This window comes from Salvia hispanica, chromosome 6 (assembly GCF_029641045.1).
Source record: "Salvia hispanica isolate PSC_SH4W2 chromosome 6, Shi_PSC_v1, whole genome shotgun sequence".
Lineage (NCBI taxonomy): Eukaryota > Viridiplantae > Streptophyta > Magnoliopsida > Lamiales > Lamiaceae > Salvia > Salvia hispanica.
Window position 1 is genome coordinate 34,924,829 of NC_142697.1, and position 18,330 is coordinate 34,943,158.

Genomic DNA, 18,330 nt, shown 5'->3' on the forward strand with positions numbered 1-18,330 from the left:
GATCCTATAATTCTGCATTCATTTTCCTTTCCTTTCGTATCATATTTAATTGTTCAAGTTTTACGTCATTTTAATTTGCTCTGTCGAAGTAGTATAATTAGATAAAAAAAAAAAAACTTATTTTGAATCATCTAGATAGTAGTTGATATGGGTTCAATGTGGTTAAGTTGACACATTAGTCATCGTGGAATAGGATACTCTTACTTGATATTGTTGCATTAGCCTTGTACAATTGTGGATAGCTTCAATAGTAAATTAAAAACGAATCACTATAATTGGCACTTCTACAAATATCTAGAGGTGCCCACGGTTCAGGAACCGACGGTTATGGTTCGGAACAGTTTCGATTTTGGAAATTGTTGAACCGAAACCGAACCGCGAGGGTGTTTCGCGGTTACAGCTCCGGTTCCAAAACCGCCGGTTTCGGTTTCGGTTTCGGTTTCCAACCGGCGGTTTTCCGGTGGTTATTTTTTACAGTTTTTCACGGTTCCAAACCGTCGATTTTTTGCGGTTCCGGCTTGATTTCACTGTTTTCCGATGATTTTTCGCGGTTCCAGTTCGAAACCGCGCGGAACCGGCGGTTCTGATACGGTTTTGGTTCGAATAATTTTGAACCTGAACCGAATCATGGTTCAAAAGTCGACGGTTTCAGTTCGGGTAAATTCTCACGGTTGCGGTTCGGAGTAAGAACACGATTAATGGAGTTAACTTGGAAAGAAAGAAAAAATACGTTTATATAATTATATTCATTAATATGGGCTAATCAAAACGAGCCCACTATTTAAACTAGGCTAATAATTCATTAACCTATTATTAATGTGATTAATTAGTTTATTGTACTTCCGGGGAGTGTTATATTACTAACTCAATGCTTAATTGCTAACTACAATTCAATAACAGCCATTAGATATTCAAATTAGAGGCCTAGTCATCAACCACAAAATGTCAATACGATCAACAAAAAACGTCAATAAGGCTACATGATTAATTCCAATAAAAATCAATAGGGGTATTAATGTCAAGTTAGTTATAACTAACTTTTAAAAGAAATCCCAAAACTTTAAATTCATATAACATATATCAAATTAAAGATAATTTTATAAGGATTCCAACGATATACTACATGCATATATTCCGACGTCAAAATTCGAAAAAAAATTGAATTTTTTTTTGAATTTTCGTATTTTTGACGAACAGATTTATGTCAATACACCTTACATAATATGTCAATATTATGCTTGTAAAATGTAAATATGAAATTGTGTTGACATTATTATGTCTTCGTGTTGATGTATTTCATACACTGTATTGACATTGTATTTCTAAACCCTAAATTTGATAGTTGCTATTATCCTTTTAGTATTAAAAAATAAAAAACGAAATTACTCATGGCAAATTGTAGACCACAAGATTTCTAAAATCTTATGGTCTTAAATTAGTTGTAGTTAGCAACTAAGGGATGAGTTAGCAATTGATCACTTCCCTTGTACTCCCTCCATTAATAAAAAAAATAGTCTAATTTTATCATTTTTGAATGTCCACAAAAAAATAATCTTACTTTTAAAAATGAAAAATTTCTCTCTAATACTATTCCCACTTTTCTCATCTCTCTCGTACTTTTTTGACACTTTTTTTTCTCATTATCTCTTTTACTTTACCTAATTTTTCTCCTCATTTCTTTGATATTAACAACTTTTCATTAAAATATTGCCGTCCACAAATGAGACTATTGTGGACGGAAGGAGATCTATCTTCTTCTCCCCCTCTATTGCCATTTATGTTTTCTTTTCTGTAAATTTTTTTCCCATACTTTTTTTTTTCTTGTAGTATATTTTGTTTCTCTTCCTCCATCTTTCAATTTTTAATAAATATTAATTTGAACTTGAATACAATAAATGAAAATCTTTGAGTTGAGATTGTTTAAGCCAAAAATGAGTATATTTTCTCGAAATATGTAAAATAATATAGGTAAATTTTTATTGGATCGTGTGTTATCAGAAAATATAGAATTGGCTATAAACGGCTATATAAAATTTGCTTCAGATTTCAAATGCAAATTAACTACCGGTTAATAATTTCTAATTTGTAGCATTGTTGTCAAACCTATAACTCTCATATAAGAGTATTAATTAGTTAGGTAAGAGAAGCCAATTTAATAATTTTAGTGTTAAATATCACTCTCTAACAAGGTGGATTAACACATGACTTCATCTGTTTGCACATGACCATGAACAAAAAAAATTTCTATATGTTGCTCTAAATTTTATCGAACCGTATATATTTTTCAGGAATAGAAGAATTAGTGCACTAAGTTAGAAATTTGGGAAAAACCTAAGCAATACAATGACATTACAGTTGAACGATTCAAACATGAATGAACATAAAATTATTGTAAAAAGGAGAGGAATGAAGTGAAAAAAATTACGGATATTCTTCTAACACTTTGTGAAAAGCAAAAGAAAATATAATTGGATAAATAAAAATAGAAATCTCCTACAAATGAAATGTCATTCAACACACAACTCAAAATCACAATATCCTTCTTCAACCACAAGGGTCTTTTTTATTTTATTTTATTGAGGTCTATATAGAAAAGTATTAAAAGAAATCATAAAAGATACTACCTCCGTCCCCCAAAATTTGCTACATTTTGACTCGACACGGGTTTTAAGAAATGTAATGGAAAGTGAGTTAAAAAAGTTGGTGGGATGTGGGTCCTACTTTTAAAGTATTAGTTTTATAATAAAATGTGAGTAGGAATGAGTTAGTGGAATATGGGGTCCACTACCAAAAATGGTAAAAATGAAGTGTATCAAATTTTCAGGGACGGACCGAAATGGTAATATGTATCAAATTTTCAGGAACAGAGGTAGTAATAATGATCCACCCTCCCTATTTCTTGTACAAGTAATGTCCACCACACTAATCTAACATTCTGCCTAACTTTTTTACTCTAGGATGCTCATAAGTAATCCCTCCGTCCCAATTTAAGTACTTAGACGAAAGAAAAAAATGATAAAAATATGTTTTTATTTTTATTCATAATTATAATCTAAGAATAAACACAATTTAAAATATGTGTGATAAAAAAAGATCGCTTATAATTTAGTCTTCTAGAACAATAATGAAACCTTATAAATATACATGTTATGAGTTTAGTTTCCTAAGCATGGAGTCAACTAAAAGATTAACATTGAGTGTTACTGTAACCAGAAAAACAACTGAGCTTCTTTGTCCAGCATCTTTGTCCAGCAGAGTCCACACCACATGAATTCAAATCTCTCTCTGATATAGATGACCAAATCTTCCTCCGAAGATATGTTAAAACAATATATTTCTACAAAAATAATCCATCCATGAAAGGGAAAGATCCAGTGAAGATTATTCGTGAAGCTATTGCCAAAGCCTTGGTTTTTTACTACCCGTTGGCCGGGCGGTTGAGGGAAGACACTGGTCGGAAGCTCGTGGTGGAATGCACCGGCCAGGGGATAGTATTCGTGGAGGCCGAAGCAGATGCGACGCTGCAGCATTTCGGAGTGGATGCGCTTTATCCACCCTTCCCCAACTCGGATGACCTTGTTCTTGATGTGCCAAACAACCTTGGAATAATAGTTGATATTCCAATTGTGTTCATTCAGGTACAATATTTATCATTTTTGGCAAAACCGTGAATTTCAATATTTTCTCAATTTTCTCATGATAAAATATTTCGAGTTTCTGTTTTTAATATATTGTTGATTTGACATATATATTTCAAATTGATGACATATTAAATTTTTACTAAGTGTGTCGAGGAAAATGATAAAATTCTTGAACGAAAATGATAAAATTCCCTCGGGATTATATTTTATCGTTAGTCTTTCCCATTTGTCACATAAAAATGACATACATATTTCAAATTGATGACATATTAAATTTTTACTAAGTGTGTTGAGGAAAATGATAAAATTGTTGGACGAAAATGATAAAATTCCCTTGGGATTATATTTTATCGTTAATCTTTCCCATTTGTCACATAAAAATGTGCACATTTCGTTTTCTTCTGTCCTATAAAATTATGGGCATTTCCATGTATGTAAAGTTGTCCCAATTTATTACCTTATACATCAAGTTATTTACGACTTATACCACAATTATTAATATAGGTCTCACTATTTATTAGCACTACTTTATCTACCCTTCTCATATATTCTCTCTTAATTTACCAATTTTGTGTTAATTCTAGTACTATATTATATCCAATTGAGGAATAATAGTCCAAATAACAATATTTTGGTCAATTATAGTTGAAAGATAACAATGTCTCCCTTCCTTGTTCCTATAACACAAACACTTAACAGTTTACAAGACTAAAATGTGGGGGATTTATCTTTTCAAACAACTTCAACCACACAATGTGCGATGGCGTCGGCCTTTCCAAATTTCTCTTCGCCGTCGGCGAACTTGCTCGCGGAGCAACGTTCCCTTCTATTCGACCGGTGTGGGACCGACATCTTCTCACTTCCAGCATCCCACATCGTGAATACGGTGCCGGAACTGGTAGAACTCCCGCGCCGACGGATCAGATGGTGGAACGCTCCTTCTTTTTCACCTCTGCCGAAATCTCCGCCCTCCGGCGCAGCCTGCCGCCACACCTCCAGCGCTGCTCCAAATTCGAAATCGTGGCAGGCTGCGTGTGGCGCTGCCAGACAATCGCTCTCTCCCTAAAACCCGACGCAGAGATGAAATTCATAGCCACCATGGATAACCGGAAGAATATAAGGCCGCCGCTTCCGGTGGGATACTACGGCAACGTTTTAAAATTTTTGGCGGCAGTGACGACTGCCGGTGAGCTGTCAAAGAATCCGCTGCACTACACGGTGGAATTGGTGAGGAACATGAAACACGAAGTAGAGACTGCTGGTGAGCTGTCAAACTCAGCGGATCTGATGGTGATACCAGATCCGCAGAGTTTGAGAATTGGGAACATTTACTCTGTGTCGAATATAACGCACTTGGGATTAGATCGAATGGATGTTGGGTGGGGCACGGCGGCCTACGGTGGGGTGCATAAAGGAATTAAATGGACGAGCGGTACTACTCAAGCAGCTTGGTACTTAGAGCATCCGCAACGCGGGCTCGATTTTGGCTCGGTCTCGTCTCGACGAGACGAGCCAGCATCGAGTCAGCGTTGCCAGGCTCGTCTCGTCTCGACGAGACGAGACATCTCGTCGCGCGACGCAACACGGCGAGGCCGGCCTCGAGCTGGCGAAACGACGCGCGCGCCCATGTGGCGCGCGCTGGAGCGTTGCGTGACGCCCACTTGCCGGCCCGCGAGTGGGCGTCGTAATTATGACGTAATAATTTTTTTTTTTATAAATTCGAAAAATTCGAATTTAATTAAAAAAAAAAATTCAAACGGTCAAATGACTGTTGGGGACCAAACGGTCGAATTTTCAATTTTTTTTTTTATTCTTCTATAAATATACTTCATACTCCATTCACCATTTTACACACAAACACAACTCTCATTCCTCATTCCTCTTCCATTTTACACACAAACACTACTCTCAAATTGTTGAAAAAATGTCCGGCGATGGAAACTCCAGCGGCGGCGGCTCCGGCAGGCGGCCCTCCGGCGGGTTCGACTTGAACTCGTTCGACGATTGGGCGAGCATGTACAACTGTTTGGGTACTCCCGGTTCGTCGCCGAGCACCCAAGGTTCGACCACCCCGCCGGCGTACCAAACACCACATTTTGATGAGGATGCATACTATCGTCCCTCCCCCCGCCCAGAGGTACGGGCAATCGCCGGAATTATCCCAAATTCCGGAGAATTTTTTGGCGCCGCAACGCAGTTTGCCCGACTGGCCAATCGGTGGAGGCTCCGGCTCCTGCAGGATCAACCTCAGTCTCGGCGTCAATGCCGAGGAGGAAGAGGAGGAAGAGGAGGCAGCGGCTGCAGAGGTTGGTGGAGACGGCAGCCGACATGCATACAGCAAAGCCGAGACGTTGGCTCTGTACGACGCTTGGATCAGCGTCTCGTACGATCCTGTCGTCGGGAATCAACAAACCCACAAGTGTTTTTGGCTAAAAGTCACCGAAGTTTACAACGCCCGAAGGCCGACGAATACCGTTCCCCGCAACGTGAAGATGCTCTGCAGTCATTGGGAGCGAAGCGACAAAGATGTCAAAAAATTTTGCGCGATATACAGGGGAGAAGAGGCGAATTATCAGAGCGGAGCCAGTGGAGCCGACATTCTGAAAGCGGCGTTGCGGGTCTTCAAAGACGACGTCGCAAAGATTTCAAGCTTGTCGATGTTTGGTCGCAAGTCCACCACCTTGACAGGTGGGCTGGCGGTGTCGAGTCAGGCGCGGGCTCGAAACGCACGAAGCGCACGGCGCGTGGCCACTACTCGTCTAGTGATGGCGGCGAAGGCAACACCTCATGTGAGGGCACGCCAACCGATGATGTAGGGGGGTCTTCTTCCGGTGCACGACGTCGGCCGCAAGGGACCAAGGCGGCGAAGACGGCTAGAGCCAGGGGGAGAGCGAGAGCGAGAGGGATGGGCCGCGGCGGACCAAGCTAGGCGGGCTCGGGCTCGGGCTCCGGCATGGGCACGGGCTCGTACACCCTAATGTCCATATACCTAGTCGCCACGATGGCGGACCTCTCAAAAATGAATCCTGGCCAAGTTGCAGCCCATATGGCCGGAATTGAGTATATGAGAGCTCTACTTGGTATAGTTGTACCGCCGACTTCGGGGGATGATGATTCGCCGGCGGAGTAGTTTTTATTTTTTAGGATTTTAAATTATGTACTTTTTTTATTTTTTTGGATTTTAAATTATGTATTTTTTTTCTATTTTTTAGGTTTTTAAGTTGTAATATTTATTTTATTTTAATGAAGTGTGTTTTTATTAATTGAATTTGTTGGAATTAAAAATAAAAAATGAAATTGAATGAATAGTTAAGAGATGGTTAAGAGATGGAGGGTTGCAGGTGCTGTCTCTTAGTTAAGAGATGAGCTGAAAAGTACAGTGGGGCCCATGAATAGTTAAGAGATGAGACGGTTAAGAGACGGATAAGAGATAGCGTCGCGGATGGCCTTAGGGTTTAAGGATGGTATCGTGGTTCCGGTTTGCCTTCCTCTCGAATCCATGAAACTCTTCGAGAAACATCTTCACGCCATGATCAATACCTCTCCAATATCTTCATCGCTCTAAACTTATATCTGAGTTTACTTGTCGATTCTTTTCTGGATCGTAGAATAAAATGGAACCTCATACCGTGGCAGATCGAACCCGACTTGTTGTTGTGGAGAAATGATGGTTTTACCACTAGGCTACTTCCATATTTTGGGGGTATTGGATCCGCCAGTGACCGCATAGGGTCATAAATAAGTCCATAAATATGGTATCCTTGTTTATGGATAAATAAACAGATGTTTTAAAATGACAGACTCGAACGCAAGACCTTCGATCTGGAGCAATGACCATTCAACCACTAGGCCAAAACATTACTATAAACAGAATCAAAATGACCATTTGGCTGCAAAAATGATATTGTGCGAGTTCTTGATACGAATACAACACGAACCTGAGTTACAGCTGCCACACAAGAGATAGAGGAAGTACCAATGATCTCCGATTATCCGCCGGACTGTGATACAATTGATCCCATCCACTATTAAGCAATTGCGAGGTTTCTAGTGGTCACCAGTAGCTGCAGATAGCTTAGCGGCGCTGAAGGAGGCTATGACGTCATCTCCGGTACTCCGACTTCTGGACTTTAGTAAGCCATTTTATCTGGAGACAGACGCCTCCGATTTTGGCTTAGGGGCGGTATTATTGTAGGACGATCAGCCGTTAGCCTTTTTCAGCAAGAATTTAGGTCCTTGTCGAGGAGTGACGTCGACATATCACATAGAGCTTTACACTATGGTAGAGGCGGTACAAAAGTGGATCCGACGACCAAAAGAGCTTAAAGGAACTACTCCAACAGGTTATTCAGACACCTGATCAGCAGTTGTAAGGCCCGGAAATTAATGGAATACACGTTTCGTATCGAATATAAGACGGGAGTGTCAAATCAGGTGGTCAATGCTCTGTCGCGGAGGGACATGGATCCGACGCCGGAGGCCGTAGAACAGGCGGCAATGGATACATCCCAATTGACAGCAGTCTCACATCTGTTCTGAAAATCTTGGACTTGCGGATGGCGATTGAGGAGGGCAAGGCGGACAGCAAACTGTCGGTTGTCGACCGCTTGATTTAATACAATCGACGCATATATGTAGGCAACACATCAGTGGCGAAACAAGCCCTCCTTTTCAAACACCACAGAACACCACAAGCGGGACATCCTGGTGTCGAGCGTACCTTTTGTCGGATGGAGCGTTTTACTGGAAGAATGATAAGGCTCATTTCATGCATTGGTTATTGGGTGGATTTCTGTACTTTCAGGGATCTAATGTGCAATTTTGAGTTCAGGTGCGTAGAAATCTGCTGGTTCAGGAAAATTGAGCAGATTGACTGGGCAGACGCAAAATTAAGCAGAATTTGAAGTGAAGTACCAAAAGCCGCCAAACCGACCAAGGAGGATTACGAAGACGGCGACAGGAGCAGAAGTGGGAGAAAATGAGTAGATTTCAAATATCCCTCTTTAAGGGAACAAGCGTCAAATCAGAGAGAAGGTGCCCTGGGGATTAGAGCCTCAAGCCTCCCTATACAAAAGGATGAGATTGAAGGATGAGGCAACTCCTTCTTAGCTCAAGTCTCCCGAGCTCATTTTCACTTCAGTTCTTAGTTTCTAGTTCTGCGCACTTGGAAGGGAGTTCATTTCAGGCTGGTGGCGTGTTTTTAGTTCGTGATACTTGTGTCCCACCGCTCTACGGAGCGAAGAAACAATCTCTACCTTCCGTATTAGTTTTAACTTTAATGCTTTGAGATATTGTTGGTGTCTTTGAACTTGTTTAGTTGAAGTCCGTAGTTGTTTGTTGTTGAATCTGAAGCTTGACTTCGGATCTTGTTTTGAATATGTTTTGGAATCAGAATCATGGATATTTCGGTTGGTTTTCTATTTGGATCTTGCTGTGTTGAGTTTAAGTTTGTTTGGTTGGATGCGTTTAGCAATTGTTAGTTGTTAGGTTTTGGAATCGGTTGGATTCGAGTTTGATTTCATGGATCTGGGTTTGATGATGTTGGATTTCGATGAATTCATGTTAGATCGGAGTTTATGTTGGTAGATCTAATTTGTGCTGTTTTGAGTCTGCATGAGTATGGCTTGTTTCTACTCGTACGTGATTTCCGCTTGGTCAGTTAGAGTAGATCTGGTAGTTTTAGCTTAAATTTCGCAGTGACGTTTCAATTGCAAGCATGATATGTTCTTTTCGTTGATGATTGTTCATTGCTCTATTCTTACTCTATTTTTAGTTGAATACATGAATTGTTGGGGCTATCGCAGTGGAAGACACGGAAAACAAACAAGTCCTTACGGATCTATTTAGGTGATTATGCATTCTATTTCAATTTCATGCAATTAAACTAAATCTATTGATGAACAAATCAAATAAACACGTTATCTTCGATTGTTACCTCTTGATCCATCACAGGATTGACGTTGACAACCCGGAGATCCTTGATTTATTGACCACGAATCTTCCATACTATTCCCACATCTTGATTATTCATCTGTGTGGGCGGATCTCGAAGAATCAAATAAAAGTGATATGAGATCTAGGGAACACCAACACAAACACGAGATTGTCTTGATCTAATCCTATGAATTAGGATAGAATACGAACAAAAATCAAAACCCTAATCTCCCACGTGCTAGGGCATGAAAATCGAGACCAAGAGGGAGGGAGAGACGCCGATTTTAGGCAGCTAGGGTTAGGGTTAGGAGAGAGTTGTGTGCTGTAGTCTGTGCTAGGGTTTCCCATCTCTACATTATTTATAAGCTTAGACTTGTTGTGTAACGACCCGCCATTCTAGGGTACAAAAATAATGGCGATCGCTATCTAGGAAGACTTAAATGCAACAAAGTTCATAGGCTAGGGCTTCATTTAAAGGAAATTTACCAAAGCATTTAATGAACAATTAAATGGGAGAAGAATAATGCCTCAGCAATGAAATCCAATATAAGGCTATCACAATAAATGCTTATCAAAGTTTCCAAAATAATTTCAACTGTTCCATATCCAAAATATTCCCACGAAATAAAAGAATTCAACCCAACCAAAAGATCACAAGTTTTCATAATATAGCGGAAGCGACCAAGAGAGAAGTGAAGCTATGTATGGAGACACAACGACACTTAAAGTTCCAACAGATCATATTATTATTTCCTATTATTATCATATTATTATTTCCTACTCAACACCGCCGCCCGCTCGTCACCACTCAACCTGCACATAGGGAAAACACGTGCAGAGCTGAGTACTACAATCATACTCAGGGGGCTCATAGCCGAAAATAGTTTTATCAACAGTAGTAATTATCATGCCATTTTCAAGTGTCCGTCGGGGTTTTATCTTTAGAAAGACCCGAGGCACCAAAATATATTCTTTATCAAATATCACGGTCGCGCAACCATTTTTCACATCGTCGTTTACCATATCCTCATTCTACATGACAAGGAATGCGGCTGCAATCCAGGTCACTAGACCGGCCAACCCGTACGCTGACACTCGGTCTAACATTGGTGTACACTAACCCAAGTAGAGTTTGCGGCTCTACAAGGATCCAAATTCGATTAAATGAATAGTGACATAGCCACGAGGGATAGGCACGACAAAACAAATCAAGACATGATAACACATATCTCATTCTCATCAATATCAGTTTAGGACAATGTCCTTATTTTAAAAGAAAGCCCACCTCGTCGGCTTAGCTCGAAAATATTCTCTTCTCCTCGTTTATCACGCTGAGAGCGCGAAGTATCACCTTTAAATTTGGCGTATCACAAATCAGTTTCTAACATTGATTCAAAATCATGCATGTTCCCACGTTTCCCTTTTTCCCATCGATAAATCTTTAATATCATTATTCAAAAATCGAAGTACGATTAGCATATCATTTTTATTCGAATAAAAACTCCAAATTTATCATTAAATCGTGTCACGCATGAGTGTTCTACACACACACAACACACGCACACGAACACCACACATGTGCATGCCTTCCGAGGCGTGCACGCACACACACACACTCGGTCACACACACACACTTATCACATGCATCCCAAGTTCATCAATTTATTTCCCCTTCACTCAATCTAAATGCATATGGACTCAAGAACACCGATTAATCGGTAGAAGAAGAGAAGATCAAAAATTAAAGTATCTTTTCCAAAAGAACGATCGGTAGAAACAAGTTATAGCCTTGATTCTTCAATAAACTCTTGAATATCAGCTTCAATTCTTTTCCAAAAGATGAAGAATTAATGGAGAAAGTAGAAGAAATTTTGGAGATAGTGGGGAGAGAGATTTCGAAAATTTGGGGGAGTGGGGGGCGTGATTTATGTTGCTAGGGTTTAGGATCTCCCATGTATTTATAGAGTCCCAAAATAATATCTTTAATTAAATAAATTAAAGATTTGAGAAGATATGGAGAGATTTGAATATAGTAGTTGGCGTTAATTTGGTTGAGGAAAACAAGGAATTCGAAATTTAGGCTATTTAATTAGCCTATGATTTAAATTCAAATATTTCACGGAGTAGAATAAAATAATTAAATCCTCCCCAAATAATAGTAGTAGGCGATTTTTATGCCTCTCTCATAAGGGATTTAATTTCCAAATCCTAATTTAATTAGGATATGACAAGATTTTCTTAGATTTGGCAAGATATGGTAAGATATTCTAGCATATTTATATTTATTCATGGAAGAGAATAAATAAGGGATCAAATAAATAAACAATCCCTTCTCCCATAATATAGGAGATTTTCGAAAATCTCATAGAAAATCAAAGGTGGAGTTTTGAAAATTCCAAGGTGGAATTAAAGTTTAATTGGACTTTGGATTTAATTCGGATAATTATCCCAAACAAATAATTAAATCCAAGAAAAATATAATTCCTTCTCCAATAATAGTGATGGTCGAACATTTCAACTAATTGGGTAGGATATTTATGAAAATCCTATTTAATCTCACTCAACCCTTGGGAAAATAATTCACCACAAATATATTACTCCGCATCAAATATTCACATATTTGAATTTCACTTCCACTTTACATTTTCCACGACTTTGACCATTCCGCGGCCATGTCATATTTTCCATATCTTTGACTTTTCAACGCCATGTCATATTATCAACATAAGTTGACTATTCAACTCAATCTCAACTCCCATACGCAATTAGGTCACAAAGACATCATGTAATTAATCACTCATCAATTTATTCACATATCATAGCATTTAAGGCATTTAATGCAAAAATTTTATAACCCAAAAATTAGGGTTCGAAAAAGTGGGGCGTTACATGTTGGGCTAGGATGTTGGACTCACCCATTAGATAAATATCTAATTAAATCAATTGACCCATGATTTAATATATTATCAATGGAATATTATTTTGTTCCACTAAAGAATAACATTGCACTCCCATCTAAATCACCAAATTACAAGTAACTTTGTTCCACTAAAGAATAATATTGCACTCTCATCTAAATCACCAAATTACAAGTAACTTGGGTCCATTTTATTTTATAATATTTTCTGCATTTAAGATTATCTTAATCCATTAATTTAATTCTCTAAAGAGTTTTCTAGTTTGAAACCTTATTTATTATTCGTTGAATAAATTCCAACTGCGCAATTTCTTAATAATAAATTCAATTTTCAAACACCTCTTGGGGATTTAATCATACCACACTGTGCACGCGAATTCTATGAAATAATATTTCAATACATTCATGCTATTCAATTACTAACACCCAAGATATCATGTTTGAGTTACGTACAAACTCTCCCATATTGAAGTGACGTCTGATTAAATAAAAAATATTGATATTAATTTCATAAACTAGAAAATACTAAAATTTCTGAAATATATTCTTTCAATAGATAGCAATAAAGAATACATTTCATATCCTTTCAATAATTTACCACACCAATGTTATTAATCTCTTCTTAGATAAGACAGAATTATCATAATAACTGCAACCGTACCAATAGGTAGCCAAGACCTATCTAGGTTGTGAAGGAAAATTGGTCTCCATTTACTTTTGCGTTTTGCTTGGCTATTTCAGGAAAGTTTCAGCTATGATCTTTTTTTTACACGGTGTTCTTAGTTGTTTTAGAGTAGATTCAGATGTTTGGTACTCATTCTAGACGAACCCACTTACTAAGTGGCTGGGTTGGCCGGCGTCGGACCATACTGTGTAGAAAATTTTGTTTTTCATGATTTTTTTATTTCTCGTATATTTTCAAATTTTTTATTAAATATTATAAATAAAAAATAGTTATATTTAATGAATTAAACTACTTATAAAATGTTATATTTTTCGATGATATTTCAAATATATATATAGAGTGTTGACATAGATAAAACAATTTTCTCGTAGAAACACATAAAACTTGTTTAGCATCAATGAAATTAATGGAGTTTAAATAATCCAGTAAACAAAAAGAAAATTATTTGAAAATTAAAATTACTATTGAAATTTGTGTTTCTTCTAACGCCAATATTGCTTCTCCAAACAACCATATAGTCTATTTCTATTTTTTTTTTTCTCTACTCTATTCTCTCATGGAACCCCATCGTCGCTGTTATAGTTGCTTTCGGCGACGCCAACACCAAAAATATCTACAACTCTAAACTATAGAATCAAAATTCTAGCCCCACCACTTATGATGGCAACCCAATTAATGGTGTTCTTACTCCGCCACCAATATCCTATCCTAATATGGGCTAATCTATAAGAGTCAACTAAGCAAAACTAATTACAACTAAACTAGTTAACTAGGAAAGAAAGAAAAAAATACGTTTATATAATTATATTCATTAATATGGGCTAATCTAAAAGAGCCCACTATTTAAACTAGGCTAAGAATTCATTAACCTATCATTAATGGGATTAATTAGTTTATTGTACTTCCTCGGTAAATTAAAAATAGTCTAATTTTGTCATTTTAGAATGTCCAAAAAAAAGTAGTCTCATTTTTAAAAATGAAAAGTTTTTCTCTAATACTATTCCAACTTTTTCTCCTCTCATACTTTTCACACTTTTTTCTCATTATCTCTCTTACTTTACCTACATTTTCTCATCCTCTCTCTTATATTATTAACAATTTTTCATTAAAACATATGTTTTCCACAAATGAGATTGTTGTGGACGGAAGGAGATCTATCTTCTTAATGGGTCAACCCGATAAGGACACGCACCCAATAAGACTTGACCCCAACCCAATAATTTCATGCGGATTCGTATCAGATTATCGTGTCGTGTCGAAAATTGTCAGCTCTACCTAAAATCTTATATCATAACCTAAGATGTTCACATTTCATTTTTAGTTTGTTCCATTTAAGATGTATTCTTTCATTTTTTTTTTTTCAAGTAAAATGCATCTTTTATCTCTCCTCAAATAAGTATTCAGCTAGTTTATTGCTTTAGTTAATATAATCAACAACTCCAAAAAAAATTATATATCATTCACAAATGTGATCATCTTAAATGTAATAGAGTGACTAATTATTTAAAATTTTGAAAAGCGCTTAGTGGGTTACCCCTGTCACTAGTAAGATACAACGTTATAAACATACTACCTCCGTCCAATTCCATTTTGGTCAGTTGTTCAAAATCAATCTATATTTATTTGTGGTATGTTTTTATATTTAATAAGCTAAGTTTATTTTCCACTAACATTATTTCAATTTTTTTTCTCTAATTCTCTCTCACTTTATTATTATTGCATTAGTACTTTTACTACAAAAAGTATTTTTTTTGCGACGGAACTATAAATATGCATATTAAGGGTTTTGTTCCAAGGCATGTAATAATGGCATCAACCAAAAGATTAACTTTGAGAGTTGCAAGGAAAACACCCGAGTTGCTTTGTCCAGCAGTGTCCACACCCAATGAATTCAAATCTCTCTCTGATATAGATGACCAGAGGTTCCTCCGAAGGTATGTTGGAGCAATAAATTTCTACAAAAAGAATCCATCCATGGAAGGGAAAGATCCGGTGAAGATTATTCGTGAGGCTATTGCCAAAGCCTTGGTCTTTTACTACCCGTTGGCTGGGCGGTTGAGGGAACACACTGGTCGGAAGCTCGTCGTTGAATGCACCGGCCAAGGGGTAGTGTTCGCCGAGGCTGACGCGGATGCAACGCTGCAGCATTTCGGAGAGAATGCCCTTTATCCACCCTTCCCCAACTTGGATGGCATTTCTCTTCATATGCCAAATGACCTTGGAATATTTCTTGATATTCCACTTATGTTCATTCAGGTAATTAACGACTTACTGAATCTGTTTAGACAATCTTCCTTATGCATCATTCTCAATTCTTAACATGATTTATTATTCTAATTGGATCTTTCCACTGATACATTAATTGGATCCTTTTGTCTCCTAAAAATAGAGATTTTGGGGACGACATGAGTTTCGGCGTTAAATTGGTGCAGTGTGAGAGAAAGTAAAAGTGGTTGAAATATTGTTAGTGGACAGCGATATCCAAGTCATTAGAGCAACCGCAACGCAACTCGTTGCTGGCTCTGACTCATCTCACTAAGACGAGGCAGCATCGAGCCAGCGTTGCGGACGCTTCGTCTCGTAAAGGGGCTCGCTATTGGTAAGTTGGCGAGACAACGAGGTTGTGGGTTCAAACCCCAATGCACAATCAAAGCTTAGCCTATGAATTTTAAAGACACATATACCAGTAGACTAAACTTTGATCTTCAAAAAATTGGGATAATAGTCATTTATGTAATACCCTATACTTTTAAAATTATTTTTTATTATCAGTTTATTTAGGGATAATAGTCATTCAAATTATGAAAATTGATCAAATTCCAATCAATACAATTACTTTTGGTAGTATAATTAAATACAAAGACTTGCACAGGTCACACGGCTAAAATGTGGGGGATTTATCTTTTCAAACTACTTCAATCACACAGTGTGTGACGGTGTCGGCCTTTCCCAATTTCTCTCCGCCGTGGGTGAACTTGCTGGCGGAGCCGCGTTCCCTTCTATCCAACCAGTTTGGGACCGACATCTTCTCAGCGCCAGCCAGCCGCCGCGCGTGTCGTTCGCACATCATGAATATGATGTCAGTACAAGTGGTGGAACCCTTGTCTCGCTTGATACGATGGAGGAACGCTCCTTTTTCAGCTCTGCCAAAATCTCTGCCCTCCGTTGCAGCCTGCCACCGCATCTCCAACGCTGCTCCAAATTCGACATCGTGGCAGGCTGCGTATGGCGCTGCCAGACAATTGCTCTCTCTCCCGAACCCGACGAAGAGATAAGATTCTCAGTGTTTATTGATAACCGAAAGCTAATGAAACCACAACTTCCAATGGGGTAATGATAGTATGATACATAAATCTATTATAACCACATTCTAATCGTATAACTAGAGATCAAATCTAAACCACTAGATTCAAAGACTGAGATTGGTTGGATTTTAAAAACATTGAGTTTAGTAGAAGTGTGTTTTGGTAAAATTGTCGGTTTTACACATCGTATGAACTAAAACGCCATTAAGATAAATCATTTCCAATACAAAATGTCCTAAATCGTAATATAAAATGATCCCCGGGTTTTGAAAACACAATGTTCATTTTAAGAACGTTTTGGTTCACTCTATGGGTAAAATTGTTTGTTTTACCCCTCATATGAACTAAAACGCTCTTTAAATGAATTTTGTGTTTTTAAATTCATAAATTTTTAAACTCAATTTCATCCTTCATTTTTTTTATCCAGTGGATGAGATTTGATCTTTAGATATGCGCTAAAAGGGGGAATCTTTTTCATTGTTTTGCAACAGTGTTAATTCCTAATTAATATGCATCAGGTACTATGGCAACGCTATAGCATTTCCGGTGGTAGTGACTACAGCCGGTGAGTTGTCCAAGAATCCGCTGCACTACGCGGTGGAGTTGGTGAGAAAGGCAAAACGCGAAGTAGTGACTGATGAGTACCTGAGATCAGTGGCGGGTCTAATGGTGATGCGAGATCGCCCTAGTATGACGGAAGCAAACACTTATGTGGTGTCTAATATGACGCATGTGGGTTTCGAGCAAATGGATGTCGGGTGGGGCACTGCAGAATACGGTGGGATGTCTCAAGGAATTTATAGGCCGACCGATAATATTCAAATAGCTTGGTACTCTGCCTTTAAGGATGGTTTCATGGTTCCGGTTAGCCTACCTCTCGAATCCATGAAAGTCTTCGAGAAACATCTTCAGGTCATGATGACTACCGCTCCAACATCTTCATCCCTGTGATACGGAGCCAGTTAAGTTATTTTATCTAATATTTTGTGATTTAATTATGCTTATTTTAAGGTTTTCTTTGTTGGTTATTTTCTAGATCGCAAAGTTGAACTGGGTAAAAATAAACTCTATATATATGTTAATGTACTCTTTATTTATTATTTTGGAGTTAGCGAGATAATAGAATAAAGTCATAAATCTCTATGACTCTATCCCTTTTCTCACTTCTTCTCCACTTTTCTGGTTAGGAATTGGTATTTCAAAACCGTATGGAACAAACTACATGTATATATTGAGGCTGATTTCTTTTTATTCTACATTTTCGATTTGGCAATAATTTCAACACACATTTATTCTCAATTTTCCCATAATAGCGCGTACAACTTAAATTTATTACGCTAACCCGATATGAAAGAGCAAATTAGTTAAAGGGTATTGAAATTTAAGGTGAATAGATACGATGATAAAATGACCACTACTACTCACAATGCTCCGACAAATTCCGGTAAGTTTCCGCCGCAGAAGAGCGCATCCAGGGACCCTCATGACGAATAAAAACCTCTGCATGCATGAAAATAGAAACTTTTTTCTAAAAATAAAAACTTTTTTCTAAACTTTCCATTTTAGGTATGGGACTCATCTCTCTCTATGATATAGGACTCATCTCTCTTACTTTACCAATTTGGTATTAAAACTTGCTCCATCTTACTTTACCAATTTTGTATTAAAACTTGTGCCGTTTTAAAAATTCTTATTTTTAAGATACAAATCTGGAAAATGAATGTAAATTAGATATGAATGCAATATGTAGTTTTAAATTAAAATAATGGGATAACTAGCAAAAGTATATATTGCTCATCAAAAATTAATCAAGTCATATTCTTTTACACTCCCTCCATTCCGTCCCTG

At 37.7% G+C, this 18,330-nt stretch overlaps 1 protein-coding gene and 1 pseudogene across 1 annotated transcript; both read left to right on the top strand.

Moving 5' to 3' along the window:
- Positions 1–3,169: 3,169 nt before the first annotated feature.
- Positions 3,170–7,206, top strand: LOC125206705 (benzyl alcohol O-benzoyltransferase pseudogene; annotated as a pseudogene).
- Positions 7,207–14,888: 7,682 nt separating this feature from the next.
- LOC125204947 (benzyl alcohol O-benzoyltransferase-like) lies at positions 14,889–17,733 on the top strand. Its single transcript, XM_048103719.2, has 3 exons — positions 14,889–15,433; positions 16,050–16,507; positions 17,001–17,733. Exons 1-3 carry the CDS (start codon positions 14,948–14,950, stop codon positions 17,431–17,433), a joined length of 1,377 nt encoding a protein of 458 aa, XP_047959676.1. The 5' UTR covers positions 14,889–14,947; the 3' UTR covers positions 17,434–17,733.
- Positions 17,734–18,330: the final 597 nt, after the last annotated feature.

Coding starts and splice junctions, on each gene's coding strand:
- LOC125204947 (XM_048103719.2), top strand. CDS start 14,948: ATGCATATTAAGGGTTTTGTTCCAAGGCATGTAATAATGGCATCAACC. Junction 15,434..16,049: donor TTCCACTTATGTTCATTCAG/GTAATTAACGAC, acceptor AGACTTGCACAG/GTCACACGGCTAAAATGTGG. Junction 16,508..17,000: donor AAACCACAACTTCCAATGGG/GTAATGATAGTA, acceptor AATATGCATCAG/GTACTATGGCAACGCTATAG.